The following is an 18,579-nucleotide window of genomic DNA, read 5'->3' on the forward strand; positions in this document are numbered from 1 at the left end:
CCTATGTAATTATAAATAACGAATTCTAAGGCAACGCAAATATTAAGGTTAAGAGGCTGAGCTCGTAGATGATGATAAAATAACATAGTTATGTATAATATATTACATTTCTGACTGTATATCCCTGTAATTATTACACACTGTAGCTTTAAGGAGAAATGTGAAAAGGAGATGGGAATTAGTATTACATCCCAGAAGTGAGAGACTGTGCCTGAAACACAATACACTACAAACACACAAGTGTGGAGATAATTCTCCTGGAAAAACTTGATCAGGTTTTTTTTTAACCAGGTATGTAAACAGGTATGCATGCTTCAAGTCTGCCACCATCATTCCGGTCCCAAAGAAGCCTCAGGTCACCTCACTTAATGATTACTGGCCTGTCACATTGACTGCAATCATGATGAAGGGCTTCGAAAGGCTAGTTAAAGAACACATCGCCTCCAGGTTTTTTTTGTGTCACATTAACTGCAGTGCGTATAGAGTATTTTCATCTTTTTAGGCTCAAAAAGGCTCACTATTTAACTTTAACCATTTTCTGTCTTCCTCAACTCTTATTACAAGTAAAGTATTCTGTTTATTGAAATATTTTTTGAATTTTTATGCCCAAGTCTGCCTTGCTAAGTATGCACTGTGTGAGTTTAAGCGGGGCAAACCTGACTGTTTTTCCTTGTGATTGGGTGATTTTACTTTTTATTTTCCCCCAAATTGGATGCAACCGCATCTCTCTTTCTGTCGGACCTATGGAAATATTGCTGAATTTCTGCGTAGTCCGATAAAAACAGACATGGGGTCTATCTCACTCAGACCCACCTTGCAGAAAATCGTGTTTGGTGTATTTCTCCCCATTCATTCTCAATTCAAAGTGCCATGATCTCTTACGTATGACATAATTTTTTTTCAGATTGGACACAGAAAAGGTATTTGGTGTGTTCAGGGCTTTAATTCAAAACAAGTACCATATCTTTAAATAATTACATTCTTAAAATGTTATCATATTGATAAAAGCTGTGATATCTTGAAATAACAAGATACTTCAACAGTTTTAAATACAAAACAAAGTCCATACTTTTTTAATCAAATACTTATTTCCTTAATATGTTCTTGAAAGCATTACTGCAACAAAATAAACTCACTTATATAAAGATATTGAGATCTTTCTTTTTCCAATAAGTCAAAACTGCTGTTATTAACTGGGGCTTAGGGGATATTTAAACCTGTATCTTGGCAAAACATGCTGGCATTGAAAGATGCAACAATAATAAAAGCAATATAGATATTTAATAAAATCCTTACTGGGTCATAAGATGAGGCATATAAATTGATTACAAAACCAACTAACTCTGTTATCTTGAAGCTCATTAAGCTTGAGGTATCTAGAAAAGATAGAGAAGCTACAACTATGATTCATGTAAAATAGCTGTATTGAGATAATGATCTATTCTGTCTTTTGTGATGAAAAAAATCCTTTTTCCTCTGTATGATGATGTTTAAAAAAGTTCCTCTCGACAAGAGAAGCTCCCTTTTTTGAGACAAGATGATCAAATTCCATTCAAATTCGGTGCTAGAATAGACTATTCATCCCAAATGGAAATTAAATGTTGCTTTAACTAACGAGCATTTATGTAATGTTGTAGATGCTGATAAATGTAGACAGGAACCATCTCCTGTAGTTGTCTGTCTTGCACCAGATTTTTGGGAACATGTCTTACAGAAGAATGTTGTTTTTTAACAGTCTTCCTAAGAGGATGTTGATTGTTGTCAATAATGTTCTTCACTTTATGAGGAATTCTTCTTTGTGAAATAATTTCCTGAGATTCCAGAGGATTTAATAGAACATGACCAGCCTTCTTTATCAGCTTGTTAATTTTTTGTGCGTCATTTGCTTATGTGGCAACAGTGGTATCGGATGAAGGAGTTTGCCCTGCAACCAAAGGTTATCAGTTCAAGCCCCGGTTCCATTGTGTCCTTGGGCAAGACACTTCACCCTACTGGTGGATAGAGGGTCCAGTGGTGCCAGAGTGCAGCAGTGAGCTCCAAGGCAGCTGTGGCTACAGTGTAAATTACCAACATCAGTGTGTACATGAACAGGTGAACGAGTGAATGACTGAATGTATTGAAAAGTGCTTTGGTTAAGTCCTTGGACTTCAAAAAGCACTATATAAGTAAGGACCATTTACCATTTACTCCGATTCTCTTACCCAGGCAGACGATTGCAGAAGATATCCTACTCTACACATCAGACTGATAGAAGATCTGCAGCATTTTGCTGCAAACACTGAAGGACTCAAACTTCTTCTAGAAAGCCAATCTGCGTCAGAATTGTGTCTCCAGTCAAGTCTGTTGTCAATTGTCAAAATGACGAGTTTGGCGATTAAGGTCATTAGTTTTTCCGGCTCTTAATGTTAAAATTATGAGATTTCTCAACTCTTATGATAAACAAGCTACACTCCTTTCAAAGACACACAGAGAAAATCATGTTTCATGATTCCTTCAGCCTGTATTTTAAGGAAATTCCAGAATATTCATGTTGAGGCCACAGCATCACCAGGATCAGAGGCTACCTGATAAACAGACCACTGTTTGTGAGACTGAAGGGGCAAGTGTTTAACCAGGTATTCTCATCATTCCTTTTTTAACTCTGTTAACCTCTGACTTCCACTACCAGACAGATTCCTGTCATCTGCAGAAATTCTCTGATGACTCTGCAATCTATGGTTTATTTGATTTTTACAAGAAGCTGAGTAACAAGAGCAAAACATTTCTGACTTTCTCTCTGTGGAGAAGGATGCTTTTTTTTTCTCTGTCTCCCGCACCCTCCCCTGTCTGCACTGCTTCAGCCCTGTCTGGTATTCGTTTGGAGCCGCTTTTTTAGTTGATAACATTTTTTTGACAGAAATTTTGAAAAAGGTTAAGAGGGAACCCTCCTGTCCAGACAGGATGTTTTTCTGCAGATACACAATAAACTCCTGACAGAAATGGAAGACTGTGTGCCTGAAGATGATGTCTGTCGAGGACATAAAAAATGGGTATATAATAGGATTTTTGATAGCAGGATTTCTGCAGTTTGGAGTTGGTGGATACCTTGGATATTGCGAAATTCATGAAATGTCTGCAGCTATTTTGGCCATTGTTAGGCTGCCCTGCATTTATAAGAGAATCTGCAGAGCTATCAACACTCAAACTGAAAAGTTAAGGCAGCAGAATCGGAAGCTAGGTGCAGTCCTTGAACAGGCATAATCTTGTAGAATGTTGTAAGCTCAGATATAGCAGGATGGACCATAATTTTTTTCTGTTGGGCTTCGCCATGGTGAGACGCCAGCAAAAACGCTCAAGGTTTGTAGAAAAATTAGCAGGCAACATGACCCAAACAATATACTTCTACCTCAAATCTTGCTTCCCACTGGCCTTCAGAGGCATCATCGACTCAACCTTTGCCGTCTTCCCCCTGCCTTCTCTGAAGACGTTTGGGAACCTGGTCCATGTGAGGCCATTGGTTGATGAGTATTACACAATACCATACTATTGTTATTCCATGACCTGAAACAATGCATCATCTTAACACAGTCACTGGAGTAGAGGTTTAAGTTCTGTTCCACAGTGCTGCTGGCCTATCAAAGCTTCTGCAAACCTTCCCCCAACTGTTTCTATAAAGCCGGGCATACACTGTGCGATTTTTTTCAATCGTTACAGCTACAGCTCACACTGCTCAAGATGTGTATGTTCTCACACTGTGCAGCACGACGCTCTGATGCGATCTACCTGCTCACACTGTACGTCTAAAACCACGTCAGACTCACCTCTGCAGTAACATGGGGCTACTCAGACTCGTCTATCCGGAACCCAAATGAGTAGAAGAGGAATATGAAGCTCACTAAAGAGAAATGTGCGGCTTTGGCAATTTGTGTAATTTTGTGCTGAGGGCCTAAGAAGAAAAGGCGATTACATATTTGGAAAAAGATATGGCTGACCAAATGTGGCTACTACGCTCTGTCAATTTTACAGAAAGAATACAATTTCAATCCCACCCCCGCCATGCTTCTGTGTTTTCATAATTTCCTCGCATGCCCACTGAGCGATTTGTCCAAGACTTGTTGACTGAAATCAAACATGTTTGATTTTCTCCTGACCCCACGATTCCTGATCGGAAGGTGGTCATGAGAGGCCGGTCACCCCTCAATACCACCTGTACACAACACATGCATGACGCACGATCAATCTGAAAGTTGGGCCGATCAGAAATTTTCTCGCAGGAGTTGCCCCCTCGAAAAGGGCAGAAAATCACACAGTGTAAGCCCGACTTCAGATACCTCCCAGAGAGGTGTGCCTTGGCCCCCCACAGAGTGTGAGAATAGTAAAACACCACAGCACACAGGATTTCCTTCTCTGTCTATGAAGCTGCCCTGGGGGCCACACTGGAAGAGGGAACCACCATGAAGACCCAGGCTCAAGCAGAGATGGGAAGTAACAAAGTACAAATACTTCGTTACTGTACTCAAGTAGATTTTTGTGATATTTTTACTTTACTTTACTACTTATTTTTATGGTGACTTTTTACTTCTACTCCTTACATTTTTACACAAATATCTGTACTTTCTACTCCTTACATTTTAAAAAATTGGCTCGTTACTTTAGTTTTGAATCATTTCAATGGAGTTACCGTTATTATTTTTCACGTCATCAATACCAAATTCATTCTAATTGGATGGGAATCTACGTTGCATTTGACGCACCACTACAAGATGAATCGACAGATTCGGCGGTATTCATTGGCGGCAAATCATTGCAGCTTGGTGGCGGTGGCGTTAGCATAGTAGCACGGACGACGAGATGATTGAAAATGAACACAACGGAGATCTAGTCCTATTGGCAGACATCCATTTAAAATGTAGGCAACGGCATGAAAAAAGTGGTTTCTACTTTTACTTTTATACTTTAAGTAAATTTACAAGCCTGTACTTTGTTACTTTTACTTGAGTAAAGAAGTTTAATCAGTACTTCCACTTTTACCAGAGTATTTTTTAACACAAGTATCTGTACTTTTACTCAAGTACGGAAAGTGAGTACTTTTGCCATCTCTGGGCTCAAGGCACACATCTCCAGACTGACCAAGGCTGAGTCTGGTGTTGAAATGTCAGAAAGGAACTGCTACAAAACGGACTGTTCGCAACATTCCATATTGAAATTCAAGAACTTGTAAGATGTTTTTATAATATATATAATGTATATAGTGGAGGAGGAGAGATTCCCTGATACAACTCAGAAACAAAGGAAAACCCCCTTGCTGCGAGGCTGCTGGGCTAAGCTACTAACTGCTGGAGGAAACTCAAACTTTCCAAAACAGATACGTATGGGCAATGGTACAAGGTCGGGCGCAGTTAGGGACAGACTCTTATAAACAAAGCAGCCCCCTTCATCTTATCACAGAGAGACCCTGAATCTCAAACAAAAAAAAAAGTATTAAGCAATAGAAATTCCACAATGTTTAAACAATGGATCAATTCACCAAACATTTTTCTCCTCCTGAGAAACACAGATAACGTATCTGATCAATTTAGGTCCTATTTTTTTTCAACAGCTTTTAGCCTCTGTATAAAATGCATTAAAGAGAAGCAGGGTGTGTATAATGAGAGTAAAACGTCTGGATCACCTTGCTGTGGGCGTAAACAACAGATCCGAGCAGCTTCCAGGTGCCTCCCCGGCGGTCCATTCGAAGCATACGCAGGATCTGTAGGAATCTCAGACTCCTGATGGCCGAGGTAGCAAAAACATTCCCCTGAGATCCTGCTGCCAGCACAGACACTGAAGCAATCAGTACCATCATGTCTGCAAAGCAAGCAGAGGATAATATTTGAATACAGATTACAAGATTTGTTATATGTAATAACTGGTAACACTTTCTTTTATAGTACATCAATAACCATGTAATAACAGGGTAGTAACACTATATTACTAGGTAACAAGAAAAACTTAAGTTGGTAATTAACGCAAATTAAGGTATATAATTTCAAAGTAATTACCTGCATATTTCATTACTATGTAACAATAGAGCATTTTGCTGGGTAATTACCTTAAGGTTTCCACATAACAGTTTCTATTATTGGCCACCGCCTACCAATGGCTTACAAAGTAAATTGTAACTTATGAATAGGTAAATAAAGCATTATTAAACTGAACTCAAGTTACAGATAAATAAGAGTTGGGTTAAGAAGATTGGCTTGCCGTCTTTTAGGTTTGGTTTTCTGTTATATGTCAAGTAATAAACTGCATATTACTGGAAAATAACACATTCATTTATTTCTGTCTGTGAAATGACTAAAAATACTGTGGTTTAAAGCAGTTGCTAAAATTCTCCATGAAGTTTTCCTTTTTTGTTTTTTACTTAGTAATATAGTGTAACTTGCTATGTTATTACCATATTATTCAATGGTTATAGATGTACAGTTAAAGAAAGGGTTAACTAATAATTTTTATCAATCATAAATAGGTATTGTCAAGCTTTCAAAGTCTTTGGCATCTAATCATAAGAAAAACAGATATAAAGATTAAAATGTCTAAACTTTGTTCTGATAGAATGAGTTAAAATAAATGAGAGCCTCAGAGGAGCTTGTTTCCTCACCTATGACACAGAAAGGCTTTCTGGCAAATTTCAGCCTCCCCCTCCATCCTCTGTATCGACAACAACATCCAGCAGCCCATATCCTCACAATGTACTCAACTCCAAACACCACAATAGTCACAATTTCCTGCACAACAAATGAAAATGAAATTAGGGAGTTACAGGAAGCCTGTGAAAAGAAGCAGATGTTAATAGAAAAGGCTTTTGAAAAAGATAAATGAGTTTTTTTGATTAAGAAAGAGGATTAAGAGTTTCAGGGAGAGTTGAACTCAGTCTCACTGTATATAGATAAAAGAAGAAACATTTATCACAATTATGAATTCATTTTACAGTCAATTTAATGTGTTTTTGTCATCAGAACTGGCATGTAACAGAGATTTTTAGTATTTTTCTATAGAAAAGGGTTAAAATACAGTACATGTGACTTACCAAGATGTATAAGGCGTTTTCTGAGTTTTGTTTATACTCTCTGATGGTTGCAAAGACAGACAGGATGAGACAGGAGAAGACCAGGAAGAAGCTGTAAGGGATAAAATAGAGGATTAAAAAGTTTGTCACTGAAAGTAACTTGGCTTATTTCAGTTTTGGAAACAAAATGGTGTTTATTTTTTATTGTTCTCCAAAAAGAACACACACAGATAAAAATGCAAACATCAGAAGTTTTCTTTTACTGTTTCCACTGAATCCAACCAGGTGGCTGAGTTGAAAATCAAATGTATTATTGGAAACAGAATCTGCTTTACTGAATTAGGGGTTAAGTTTACCATAAGATGATTGTCCAGGGTGTTACAATAATCTCTGTTCTGGAAACCAAGTGTGCTTTTACATCTTTCTAAAAATGAAGTCAATTTGTTCTCTTATTTTAGGAAATATCTCCAAAGTTCAAATAAAAAATAAAAATTAATAAAAATTAAGACTTTTTTTTTAAACCAACATTGCCATTGTGATAAACTGCAGGCATTAGGATTTTTCACTCCAGGGTTGTTGGTCCAGTCCATTGTCACAAGACTTTACTGTTGTTTGGAAAACAACACAATGCATAAATCTGCATCATCTGCAACTCTCTTCCCTTCTGTGTGGCAGTTATCCCACTTTAACCATATTCCTGCTTTATAAAGTCAAATTGGGATATTTTAAATTGTAATTAAATAGAAAATTCAATTCATTATGAAATACCGTTTTTTTAAGGTGTCATTATCATGTACATATTTAATGTCCTTGTATACAATGAAAAAAAAGGGTCAATTTAACTGTTACTTGTGTTATGATATACTTTCACTGTTAGTTTCTGGGTAAGGAGTTTGGGAACATAGAAAACTTCTAAGCTTTTCACTTATTGTGCAATAATGTTGGTTGTTAGGAAAGTTCATGTTAGAGAAAACAAATCATAAAGCTTCAAATATCTACCATATGTCTATATCTTTCACTATAAATTCCAAAGCTGTCATACTCCTAGGCCTGGGTGCAGGGCGGTTTTTCCTTTTTCTCTCCTCAGCAGAGCTGGACAGACAGGTAATCTTCATCTAGCTGATTAACACCCTTTTTAAGGAGCTGGAACCAGGAGGAGGGCGTCAGTTCGTTAATGCTCCAGCATGGTACAACTGATCTTTTACCAAGCCTTGCTTCTAAGCTTTACCTTATTCTAACCCCGTGCTCTGTTTGCTCCTTTTCTCAGAACCCAGGATCCCAAGCCTGAAACCACTCCTCAGAGACCTCTTCGCTCTGGACTTCTGTCAAAGACGTATCAGTCAGCCTCCAGGAACCAGTGAGGCTACGGGCCTCTGAACAGCTTAAAGCCCTCCTGCCTGAGCTTACCTGCCTGTCCACCCTCTGACACCACCATCAGATCTCACCCAGCGGACCTGCACCATTCGCCTGGACAACTGGTCACCATCCTCCCAAGACAGACACCAAGCCGCCCTCTCTGAGTCACAAAATCCCTCACTTTTCAAACCAGCACCGAACTGTTGCTCACCTGTCACCAAACGTCTTCCAGCAGAACCCAGAAAACCCTGCCAGCCAGACTTCTTTGTACAGCCTCAAACCTTCAATAAAAACCCTTTAACTGATTCTCGCCTCTGTGTATTCAAAGTCTGTAAACCTAAACATGACAAAAATACTGTATTGTAAATACCTGTAACCTTATTTTTCTTGTTTTTTTTGCATTTTACCTCCCAAAATCCAGACTTTCTTTGTTTATTTATAGTCTCTATCCAACATTATGAAGTTTTCATTTCAACTTTTGTTCATTTACCAGTTTTTTGTGCATTACTTCTTCCTGACCATAAGAGCATATCGACCAGCATGAGCTTATCAGCTAAGTACTAAATGAATAAATGAAAGTCATGTAATGAAGAAACGGGGTAAAAACAGCAACACAGGAAGTCAGAAATGCATCCTCCTTCATCTGATTATCTACACAGAATTATTTATAACACCTTTTTTACTAGAAAAAAAAAACTGCTTGCTCTCTGTCAACATCTATAATAATTTTTTTTTCATTAATTTAGCTGAAGAAATGATGCAGGAAAAGGGAGGTTGCTTAAAAAATAAACATCTATTTCTTTCTATGGTTTGATTCACCAAATTATTTTGCTACGGATTATCTAAATCCCCTAAGTTGTCTGCTGTTTCTGACTTTTGGTATGATGCTCTCCAAACACCTTAACTGGCAGGCAATCAGATGATTCACAGCCTGATATTTCCAGTCAGCAGACTTGTCACTTTTACTTTCCATCCTGCTGCTTGAACACAAACATTGCTTTGGTAGAATGATATCACTGCTCTGAGGTTGTTATCTTGAACTTTGTGATACTTGAAATGTGATATTCCTCATCTAAGTACCTATGATGTCAACAGAGAGATTTTACAGAAAAGTAAATTTATCATGATTCAGTTATTAAAATATAAATACTGCAACATATACATGCAACCCAGGAGGTGGCATGCTGCAGGTCTGATTAAAAATCTTTCCTTTCTCAACCTTGCCAGGCTCATCAGCACCTACTAATGAGGAGACTCGCGGATAGAGGAGAGGGACAGAACCTGCCTCCAAAAGCTGTCCAACAATTAGCTCCTCCAGACGCCCGACTATCCATCACCTTATCATCAGCTGAGCACAGCTCTTAAAGATTTGTTTGAGTCTCTCCATCATTAAGTGGAAGACAAAACCATGGGTGGAAAAAAAACAGTTTGAAGTGCACCACTGCATTTTTATTTTTATTTTATTTTTTTGCAGGAACACCAGCAGAAAGGATTTTAAGTTTTGTTTTATTTTCATAAAAAAAACACATTGCAGTACAAACAGTAAACAGGCTAGCCTTGCTTTTAGCGTGTAGCCTAACATACGAGTTACACCTAATAAAGTCATGCAGTTGTGTTTATACACAAATTTTTTGCAAATGTCTTTTTTTTTTATTTGACCCCAAAAATAACAATGCAACAGACTGGCAACCCCCTAAAATCAAATTCTGTATTATTACTTTGATCTATATATTTATTTATGAAAATAACGAGAATAGGATATATTCATTTTCTAAACTTTAAATTAGATTTCATTAATTTATTCAGTAATTTAAACTTTTTGAATTTATTTATCAGGGCATTTTATTATTTTAATGTGCATTTTAAAGTTTAATGGTATATTTGAACTTTATATTATGTGTTAGATAAATAAATATATGTTACATCTTGTTATTCTATCATGCATTTATTTACTTCTTTTGCATGTATGTATTTTGATATAATTGGCACTTCATATACCTCAGGGATTACATCACAATGATTGTAAGAACAAATTTGTCGAGGGATTTATGTGTCTTTAAGACCCCCACTTTGGGAACCCTCCTATAGTGCATGAAGGATTTAATGATTTTTGTTTTAAAGTCACTAAACTATAGCTTCAAACTAGTGAAATCCAAAAATCAAGAATGCATTGCACATGTTCTAACCTGGGATACTTGCACAAATATTCCAGTATACAACAGGTAGTGAAACAGCAATACAGGTATTAATTAAAATGTTCAATATTCCATAGTATTATGCAAGGTTGCCTAATTGAGAATGCATAATCAAACTTAAAAGTATCATAACACAATGAAGGATTTTACATCAGTATATTGCTTCCTGCTTTCTCTTTGGAGTTTCCCTGTTCTCTTTAAGAATTTATGGGATTTCTCTGGGTACTCCTGTATCCTTGTACAGAAATGAATGCCTGCTTATAAATTGTATAATTTAGAATTTAGAATGAGGCACACCAAGCAGGATTAAGCAAATATAAAACATGGATAGATTAATGTGGATTTCAATCCCATTAACAGCATAAAAGTAAAGAAAGCTTTCCTGTAATCTCACATTTATAATGAAACACAGACAATAACCTACTTATAATATAGGGGTTCATTTTTACTACTTCTTCGCTACTCAAATCCTAAAAACCTGGCTTTTACACATGTATAAACTAAAACATAAAAAAACAGTAAGCAGTTAAAACATGCTGCACTTGTTCAGTGAAGGTTTTAGACCTCAGGAATGTGACTGTAGATCACTCAGGCTGAAGGAGGGCAGTCGTTGCAGGAAGAAAAGCTTGCATTTCCTTCTGGGCTGCACATAGAGAAACATTGATTTGTCCCTCTCAGCACTATGTTCCCTGCCGAAGCGTACTCATCACGTTAAATTTAGATTGCAATAAACCAAGCTAAATAAATAGAAAAGGTTGTCTCAAGCCAGATAGAGGCCTGAGAAAGCCTTCACCAGCCATATGTGGTCAACTCTTCTGAATGTTAAATGAGACCTCACAGTAAATGAATCACTTAAGCATTGTTCCTGCATACATGATGGGGAGGCATTACAGCTTCCTGCTGTGGAGGAATGACAAGAAAAACGACAAGAAACAGGAGGACCATTAACCTGCAGGATCTGAGAAGGAGCAAAGCGAAAGCCACAGCCCATAACTGCAGGGGAAGCTGATCAATGACAATTAAGTAAGGTTAGTAAAAAAAACAGGACATACTACACTAATGTGATGAGCTTAACCGAAGGAGCTAAAGGAAAATGGCCAATGGGCAAACACAATAATACAAAGGAATTTAAAGAAAATCTGTACTTGAGACGATCACCAAAATTAGAACCTTAAAGCATGATCAAAAATACAAGAATCTAAAAAAAAAGATACTAAACATGTCATGCTAAACAGACTTAGTAAAAACCTCAAGTCTAAGAATCATGTTCTGTTTTAATTACATAACTTAGATTTTTTTTGTGGCAACCCCTTATATATACATTGTACACAGCTTAACAATTCGCTTTAATAACATTAAAGAAAACTGCTCTGTTCCATATTTGATTGATGAGATATATTTAAATATATTATGTTTATACTTTAAAAGTGCTGCAGTTTAAAGAACTGAAAAAGTTAGCCAGCATAAAAACAAACAGAGATGATTCTGCAAACTCATTCAGCTTTCAGTCTACTTCTAGTCTCAGAGCTGCAAAATCACAAGTATGTTAACCTTTAGATTACTGGACAATAAGTCCTATCCAGCTGCATGTGAATTTTGCAGAAAACATTTATTCAATATCCAATTACTATATGAGATTATTTTTTGGATGGTTAGAATAGTGGTAGGACACATTTCCTCCCTAAACATGCAGGACTCAGGCTTAATCCTCCTCCCAGCAGACACCTTTCCCCTTGAAACAGGGCTCCGAGTCAAATCCTTGGAGTTTGGCAGCCAACATCTGTCTAAAGTATTGTCCTTGCCTTATTTCTTCCTCAGTTCTTCTTCAGATCGCCAACTCAGCAAAATAGTGTAAAACTGGATCACGTCCTCAATATGTCCCCTAGATTTACTTAACACAAGTATACTTTGTTGCTACTGACTGATGACAAAGTCGTGGTTCCCCCTCCTCTCTTCACGGTCTTTGTTCAGAATATTATTCAATGGAGTCTAATGAAAAAACGAATGTAATCTGGTTTTGTTATAGCTTCTCTCCCACACAGTAATCAGGAAGGATATAGGCGCTCTGTATCAGAGGATTACATGGTTAAATTGGGGAGGTCAGAGATGCAAAGAGAAAGCTGTATTAAATTACCCTGCAAGTCTTCATTTGAAAGTTGATTTTTTTCCCCCCTAAATTGAGTCTTTTCAGTAAAGAACAGAAAAATGACATTTCAAGAGATTAGAATCCAAATGATGTTTTATCAGAGCTAGTCATAAATCAAATGCCTCAGTTTTAACAGCGCACTAGCAGCATATGAACCATAGCCAGGAGAGCTTTTATTCAAGTTGCTGTTCTTTCACTTTTTTTAGCCCCTTAATCCTATAATGCCAAATGTATCATATTTGATACATACGGTTTCTGAAATGTTTTGCGTCTGACACCTTTTGCATAATTTAATGGCAAAAACTTTGCTCAAAATCCTATTGTACACAATCAGATATACCTGATAACAGCCAGTAGAAGACTACACAAAAAATAATCTCGACTTATCGCATAGTAATAAATTATTAATATCAAAAATGTATTTCTGTTTTTTCTTTTTACATATTTTGTTAAAAGGCCAAATAAGGGCTGGAACGGGCTTTAAAGGGTTATAAAACACCCAGAAAGAAAAATAGGAATTCAGATTTCATTGAAACATGGCTGTAGGATCGTATCCTCGACTCCAGTGTCTCACTGCTGGGCTTTCTGACGGTCCAAGCAGACAGAGATTTGAGGAATGTTGGAAAAAGAAGGAAGGTTGATTGGTAGTTCTTGTGAACAACAGCAATGTGTTGTCCAGGACGTTACTGTAAGTTCTGATCTCTGCAAGCCCCGACATTAAACTTTAAGTAGAGTTTAATTTATATTACTTACCCTGAGAGTTCACTGAGTTATTTTGGCAACAGTTTACATTCCACAATCTACCTTTGCTGGCAAAGTGTGTGATTTAATCAGTTCAGTTGTTACCACCTACAAAAACAACAGCCTAATACGTTTAGGACAATAACTGGGAATTTCAATAATGCCTAACTTAGTGCTGCACTCAAATGTTCCAACTGTTTGTCAGATTTTCTAACATAGGAAACAAACCCTTGGACTTCATTTATTTAAATTTCAAGTACTTATACAGTACATTGCTAAAGCAACAATTGTTCTTTGACTCTTTATAAACAACAGTGTCTTCAGTCAAAGGTTTCTCCAGCTGTAAGACTGACCACTACAGAAGATACTTCCTATCCACTGTTATAAACATTTACAAATACTCATTGAAAAACAGAAAATAAGCAACAAGAGTTAAACCAACTTTTATTTCTCTTTGGTATCAATTAAGTATTTTTGGATTGAATTGAAACTTGGAGTCAACGGCAAAACAGAAAAGCTTAAGTGTACTGATGCAGTACACTTAAGCATTAAAACCATATCTGATCCTCTTCAGTCTAAAACCTACTTGAGCACCTAGATTTTAGAAGCTGAGATTCTATATTTAAAAAACAAATAAAAAATATCAGGAAAGTTAGGTAAATTTTTTGTTAAACCTTTGCAGAGTTTGCAGGGACCAGAAGTGTCAAGTAACCAAGTACAAATACTTCGTTACTGTACTTAAGTACACTTTTTAGGTATCTATACTGTACTTTACGTTACTCTTGGTTTCGGTTTAATGTTTATAAATATTTATTTTACTTCATGTGTGCCATCCAATGCAGATCACTGGCCCCATCCACATCTAGTGAAAACTACTGTAACTGGATGACTCATAAAATGCAAACACTCATTGGTTAGTTATTCATCAAATTTATGCAGATGCCAAAGGAAATCATCAGAAGCAAGCAGGTGTTCTTCAAACTGCTAACGTGAATTGTCTATGCCATGCTACAATGTCAGATTCAGAAAAAGATGTCGGATAGTCGAAAGGTCGGACACAGGCGAAAGCGTATCGGGAGATGGAGACGGAGAGACCAACAAGACCTCTCTCATCCTTGGCCCTATCTCAAAGAATTTTTTTAAATAGTCAAAACATTGAGCTTTCAATCCATATAGTGGCATCTGGCCATTATTTTTAAAGGTTACTTTATATTTTTATACTTTCAGTATTTTTTGGAGCACATACTTTTTCACTTTTACTTGAGTAAAGAGGTCAAGTTGATACTTCAACTTTTACCACAGTGGTTTTAAACTGCAGTATCTATACTTCTACTTAAATAACAAATGTGTGTAATTTTGACACCACTGGCAGGGACCCTGTAAGAAGCTCATTTTATAACTCCTAGTAGCAACTAGTGCTGCTGTAGTGCTAACTAGATGGTACATAAACTAGAAACATAAGTGGAGACTTATTCCTCTTTCCCACCTAATAAAAAACAGTTAAAACCAACAAACAATCAGCTTTCAGTGGCAGTGGAAACAGCTTACTGACCCACATTGACCCAGACCAAACGACTAGGAAAGCGACCCGTTATAATCACCTTCAAACGGTTCGGCTCCAATCGGATAATTGAACTTTAGTGTTCTCACACTGTAGAAATTCACCTCTGCATTTGACCCATCACCTTGGGGAGCAGTGGGCTGCCAATGTGTAGCGCCTGTGGACCAGTATTAAGGGTCTTGTTTAGGGACCCAGAGTGGCAGACCATAGGAGTGGAGCTTGAACTTCGAACCTCCGGCAGACGCGCAATGCTCTAACCATTAGGGCACCACATCCACTTACAGTATACAGCAGGGGCTTCAGACCCAGTTTGACCTACTGATTTATGTGATAACATTGAGTGTCAGGAACATACGTCACATCGTGCCAGATAGGTCTGATTTAACAAGCCAAATAAAACTGCTTACATTCGATAAACATGGAGCAGCACTGGTCAGAGGGATTTGGACGGACAAAAGAACCAAACAATAAAGCACACTGACTACCCCTGGCTCCCTTCCATGTCTGTCTCCAATTTTTTACTTTCCTGTTTTCTGTCCCACTGATGACATCATCAGTGCTAACCCATCTTGATGTTGTCACGAGCAGTGGGGTACAGATGCCATGCTGGAAAGCTGTTTTTTGTTTGCCAATGGGAGGCGAGACAAATGCCGATTGTTAGTGTTTCGACCCGGATTTAAATACCCGCTAATTTCAAGTCAATTTAATTCAAATTTGTTTATTTATAGAGCACCACTTCAAAACACATCTCATCCAAAAACACTTAACAGAGACAATACAATCAGATTGGTTTGGAAAACCAGTTGATTGCATCCAGTCATTGATTGCAAGACATCCTCCTCCTGGATGAGATTGAGGAGATGATTTTTACTTGCATTTTGTTTTTGACTCTACAGCAATCCCTCACACCAAGCATGCATGTAGTGTGGGTAGAGAGAAAAAACTCCCTTTAACAGGAAGAAACCTCCAGCAGAACCAGGATCAGTATGAGCGGCCATCTACAGAGGCCAACTGGGGTTCAAGGGGACTGAAGCAGACATTCACATTTTTCAGAGGGAAAGCAGCTCAGGCTTAAGCAGCATTGTTATGTGACTTCTTTTATTTTGTACAACAATGTTACAGCTGACAACAGCATCTTTGCCTCTGAAAAACACCATATTCACTTCTGCTCCTTGCTGCAAATTGACACTTAGATTTTGGAGCCCTATACCACCCACACTAATGAGAAAAAGATAAAAAGAAGTCAAAAGCTGAGCAAAAATGCTAGGGACAAGCAATGTAACAATGGTGGAATACTGCATTTACCCATATTCCACATACTGGTCCACTACAGAAACCCGATCTAAAAGGCAGCAGATGTTATCAAAACCTTTCAGACACTGAATGCTGTCATTTTGAATGCAAAGGGGTTGTTCTTTAAGATCACAGAGGAGGAACAGAAGCAGGGAAAGATACGTAAGACTGAAGTCACCACATGATCACTTTGGAAATCATCAGAGCAGAGGTAAAGGGTGGGGAGATTAAATGAAGTATGATGGCTATAAAAAATTCATAGAATGCACAAAATTGTGGTCTACTGTGCTGTATTCATTTGCAATAATAATGAGATTGCGTGTTTTTTTGTGTGCCTAGCTTGTGACAGGCTCGTGTTTGTAATAGAAATCCTTTGTTCTTTAAGATTTAACAGTTAGGTCTCATTTTAAGTCTAGTAATCCCATTAGAACAATAAATATGCAAAGAAAAAACACAATTGTTAAACAAAGAAGTAGTTTTTCTATTCAATAGAAGTGATATGCAATTGATATTTCAGAAGTCTCTTAGTTGGGTGGGTACGTGTATGTTCTTGTTTTTATACACTGTGGGGCCCATTTTCTGAAAATATAGCACAATCTGAGGACCAACTGCTCCTTTTGGGGCACTACGCCTGGACCCCACAAGGAAAATTGCTGTTTTTGTGTAATGGGTCACTTTTAGGACTACGATGGGAATTGTGTTTAGGTTGGGGTTAGGTGTGAACCTGTAATGATTAGCTTTAGGGTAAGGGTTTGTAGAAATTAATGGAAGTCAATGGACAGGCCCCGCAAAGATAGTGAGATAAGTTTGAGTCTGTGTGTGTGGGGTCGTTGTGTGTGTGTATTTTCACATTAAAGCAAAGCTCTGCTTCTGGGTCTCCAAGCATCCCAGGGGAGTCCGACTGCTGTTCACAGTGAATTCCATGATTCTGTAGCTATTTTCTCTGCTCGTTACCAATCATGCTGCTCATATCATTGAACTGGAAGGAGTCAGGCAATAACTGAAGGGCATTTTGAAGAAACACCAGCCACATCTTAATTTGAAGAATAGGATTAAGATGTGTGGCCTGGCAGAACTGCAAATATATGATGTTTTAGGGATGTAAAACATACAGAAGATAAGTCCATAAAGTGCCTTGGTGTGTTTTTACATGCTTTCTAATTGCAAACACTAACTTTTTTGTGTTTTATAAGGATATTGTGTGATAATTTAACACAAAGTAGTGCAGAACTATGGAGTAGTGGAAAAAAGATCCATGGTTAATTTTAAATTTAGTAAAATAATTATTGTGCCATGAACTTATTGATTAGTAGCAAACAAGAGGTCATTTTATCTTTGGAGGAGCTGGAAAGATCCACAGCTCAAGTAAGAAAATCCTTCAGTGGGAAAACCTTAAATTGAAAACTTTGATGCTACAGTATTTAATCAGCTCCCATAGTTAGATAAGACTAAAACTGTACTCTAAGGCCCACGTATGTGTCATAACACCACTTATCACCCTGGACACACCATCTGAGTCATATGTTTCCACATTTGAAAACCTGTTAGAGAATATTCTAACAGCAGCAAAAAAGAGATAACATGGACTAGTAAATGGGGGTGTAAATACAAATGAACACTATATCTTTTAATTTGAAAACGATTTTGAAAACCAGGAATCAACTTTATTATGCTTTTAAATGATGAAACCTAAGCAAAATACATAAAAGGATGAGATTCAGAGTTGCAAAAGTTCAGGATATATGGAAGCTTTACCAAGGCACTGGGGAAAGATTTGGGATATTTGAAAATTAAGGTTTAGACATTCACTTTTTTGTATTATGAGAAGTATCGGGAGTTGCTTATGCAAAGAATGGACTACTTTAGCAAATATCCGTTTATCCATCCATCCATTAATCCATTCAGCCATCCATTCATCGATAAGCATTTTTAAATGGTCAGGGTTGCAAGCATCCCAGTCCATCAAAGAGCAACATGAAGAACATTGGACAAAGAACATTTCACACACTGAAATCTAAATTTTATTGAACCACTGTGGGAAGCTGTAGGGAACCAATCCTTTTATTCAAGAAAACATGCAAACCCCATGGATAAGGGCCCATAGACTCAGGTAAAAACTGGGCACTGTGCAGTCCACAATGTATGCAAGTGCTCTTTTTTTATGGTTTTACTCTAAATATTTTTGTTCTCTTTAAAGGAATAGTACACCCAAAACATGATTATCCTTCATTTTCTACTCACCCCCATGCTGAACAACACT

General features: G+C 37.4%; 1 protein-coding gene across 1 annotated transcript in view; it reads right to left on the reverse strand.

Moving 5' to 3' along the window:
* The window catches only part of LOC107100706 (potassium voltage-gated channel subfamily KQT member 2-like), a 48,106-nt gene that overhangs the window by 26,107 nt on the left and 3,420 nt on the right, over positions 1-18,579 (reverse strand). The window contains exons 2-4 of the mRNA XM_015399295.1: positions 7,049-7,139; positions 6,620-6,746; positions 5,651-5,826 (exon numbers count right to left, since the gene is read on the reverse strand). Of these exons, the coding sequence (XP_015254781.1) occupies positions 5,651-5,826; positions 6,620-6,746; positions 7,049-7,139 (394 nt within the window). The remainder of the gene's footprint in view (positions 1-5,650; positions 5,827-6,619; positions 6,747-7,048; positions 7,140-18,579) is intronic.

This window comes from Cyprinodon variegatus, unplaced genomic scaffold (assembly GCF_000732505.1).
Source record: "Cyprinodon variegatus isolate N-32 unplaced genomic scaffold, C_variegatus-1.0 Scaffold1002, whole genome shotgun sequence".
Lineage (NCBI taxonomy): Eukaryota > Metazoa > Chordata > Actinopteri > Cyprinodontiformes > Cyprinodontidae > Cyprinodon > Cyprinodon variegatus.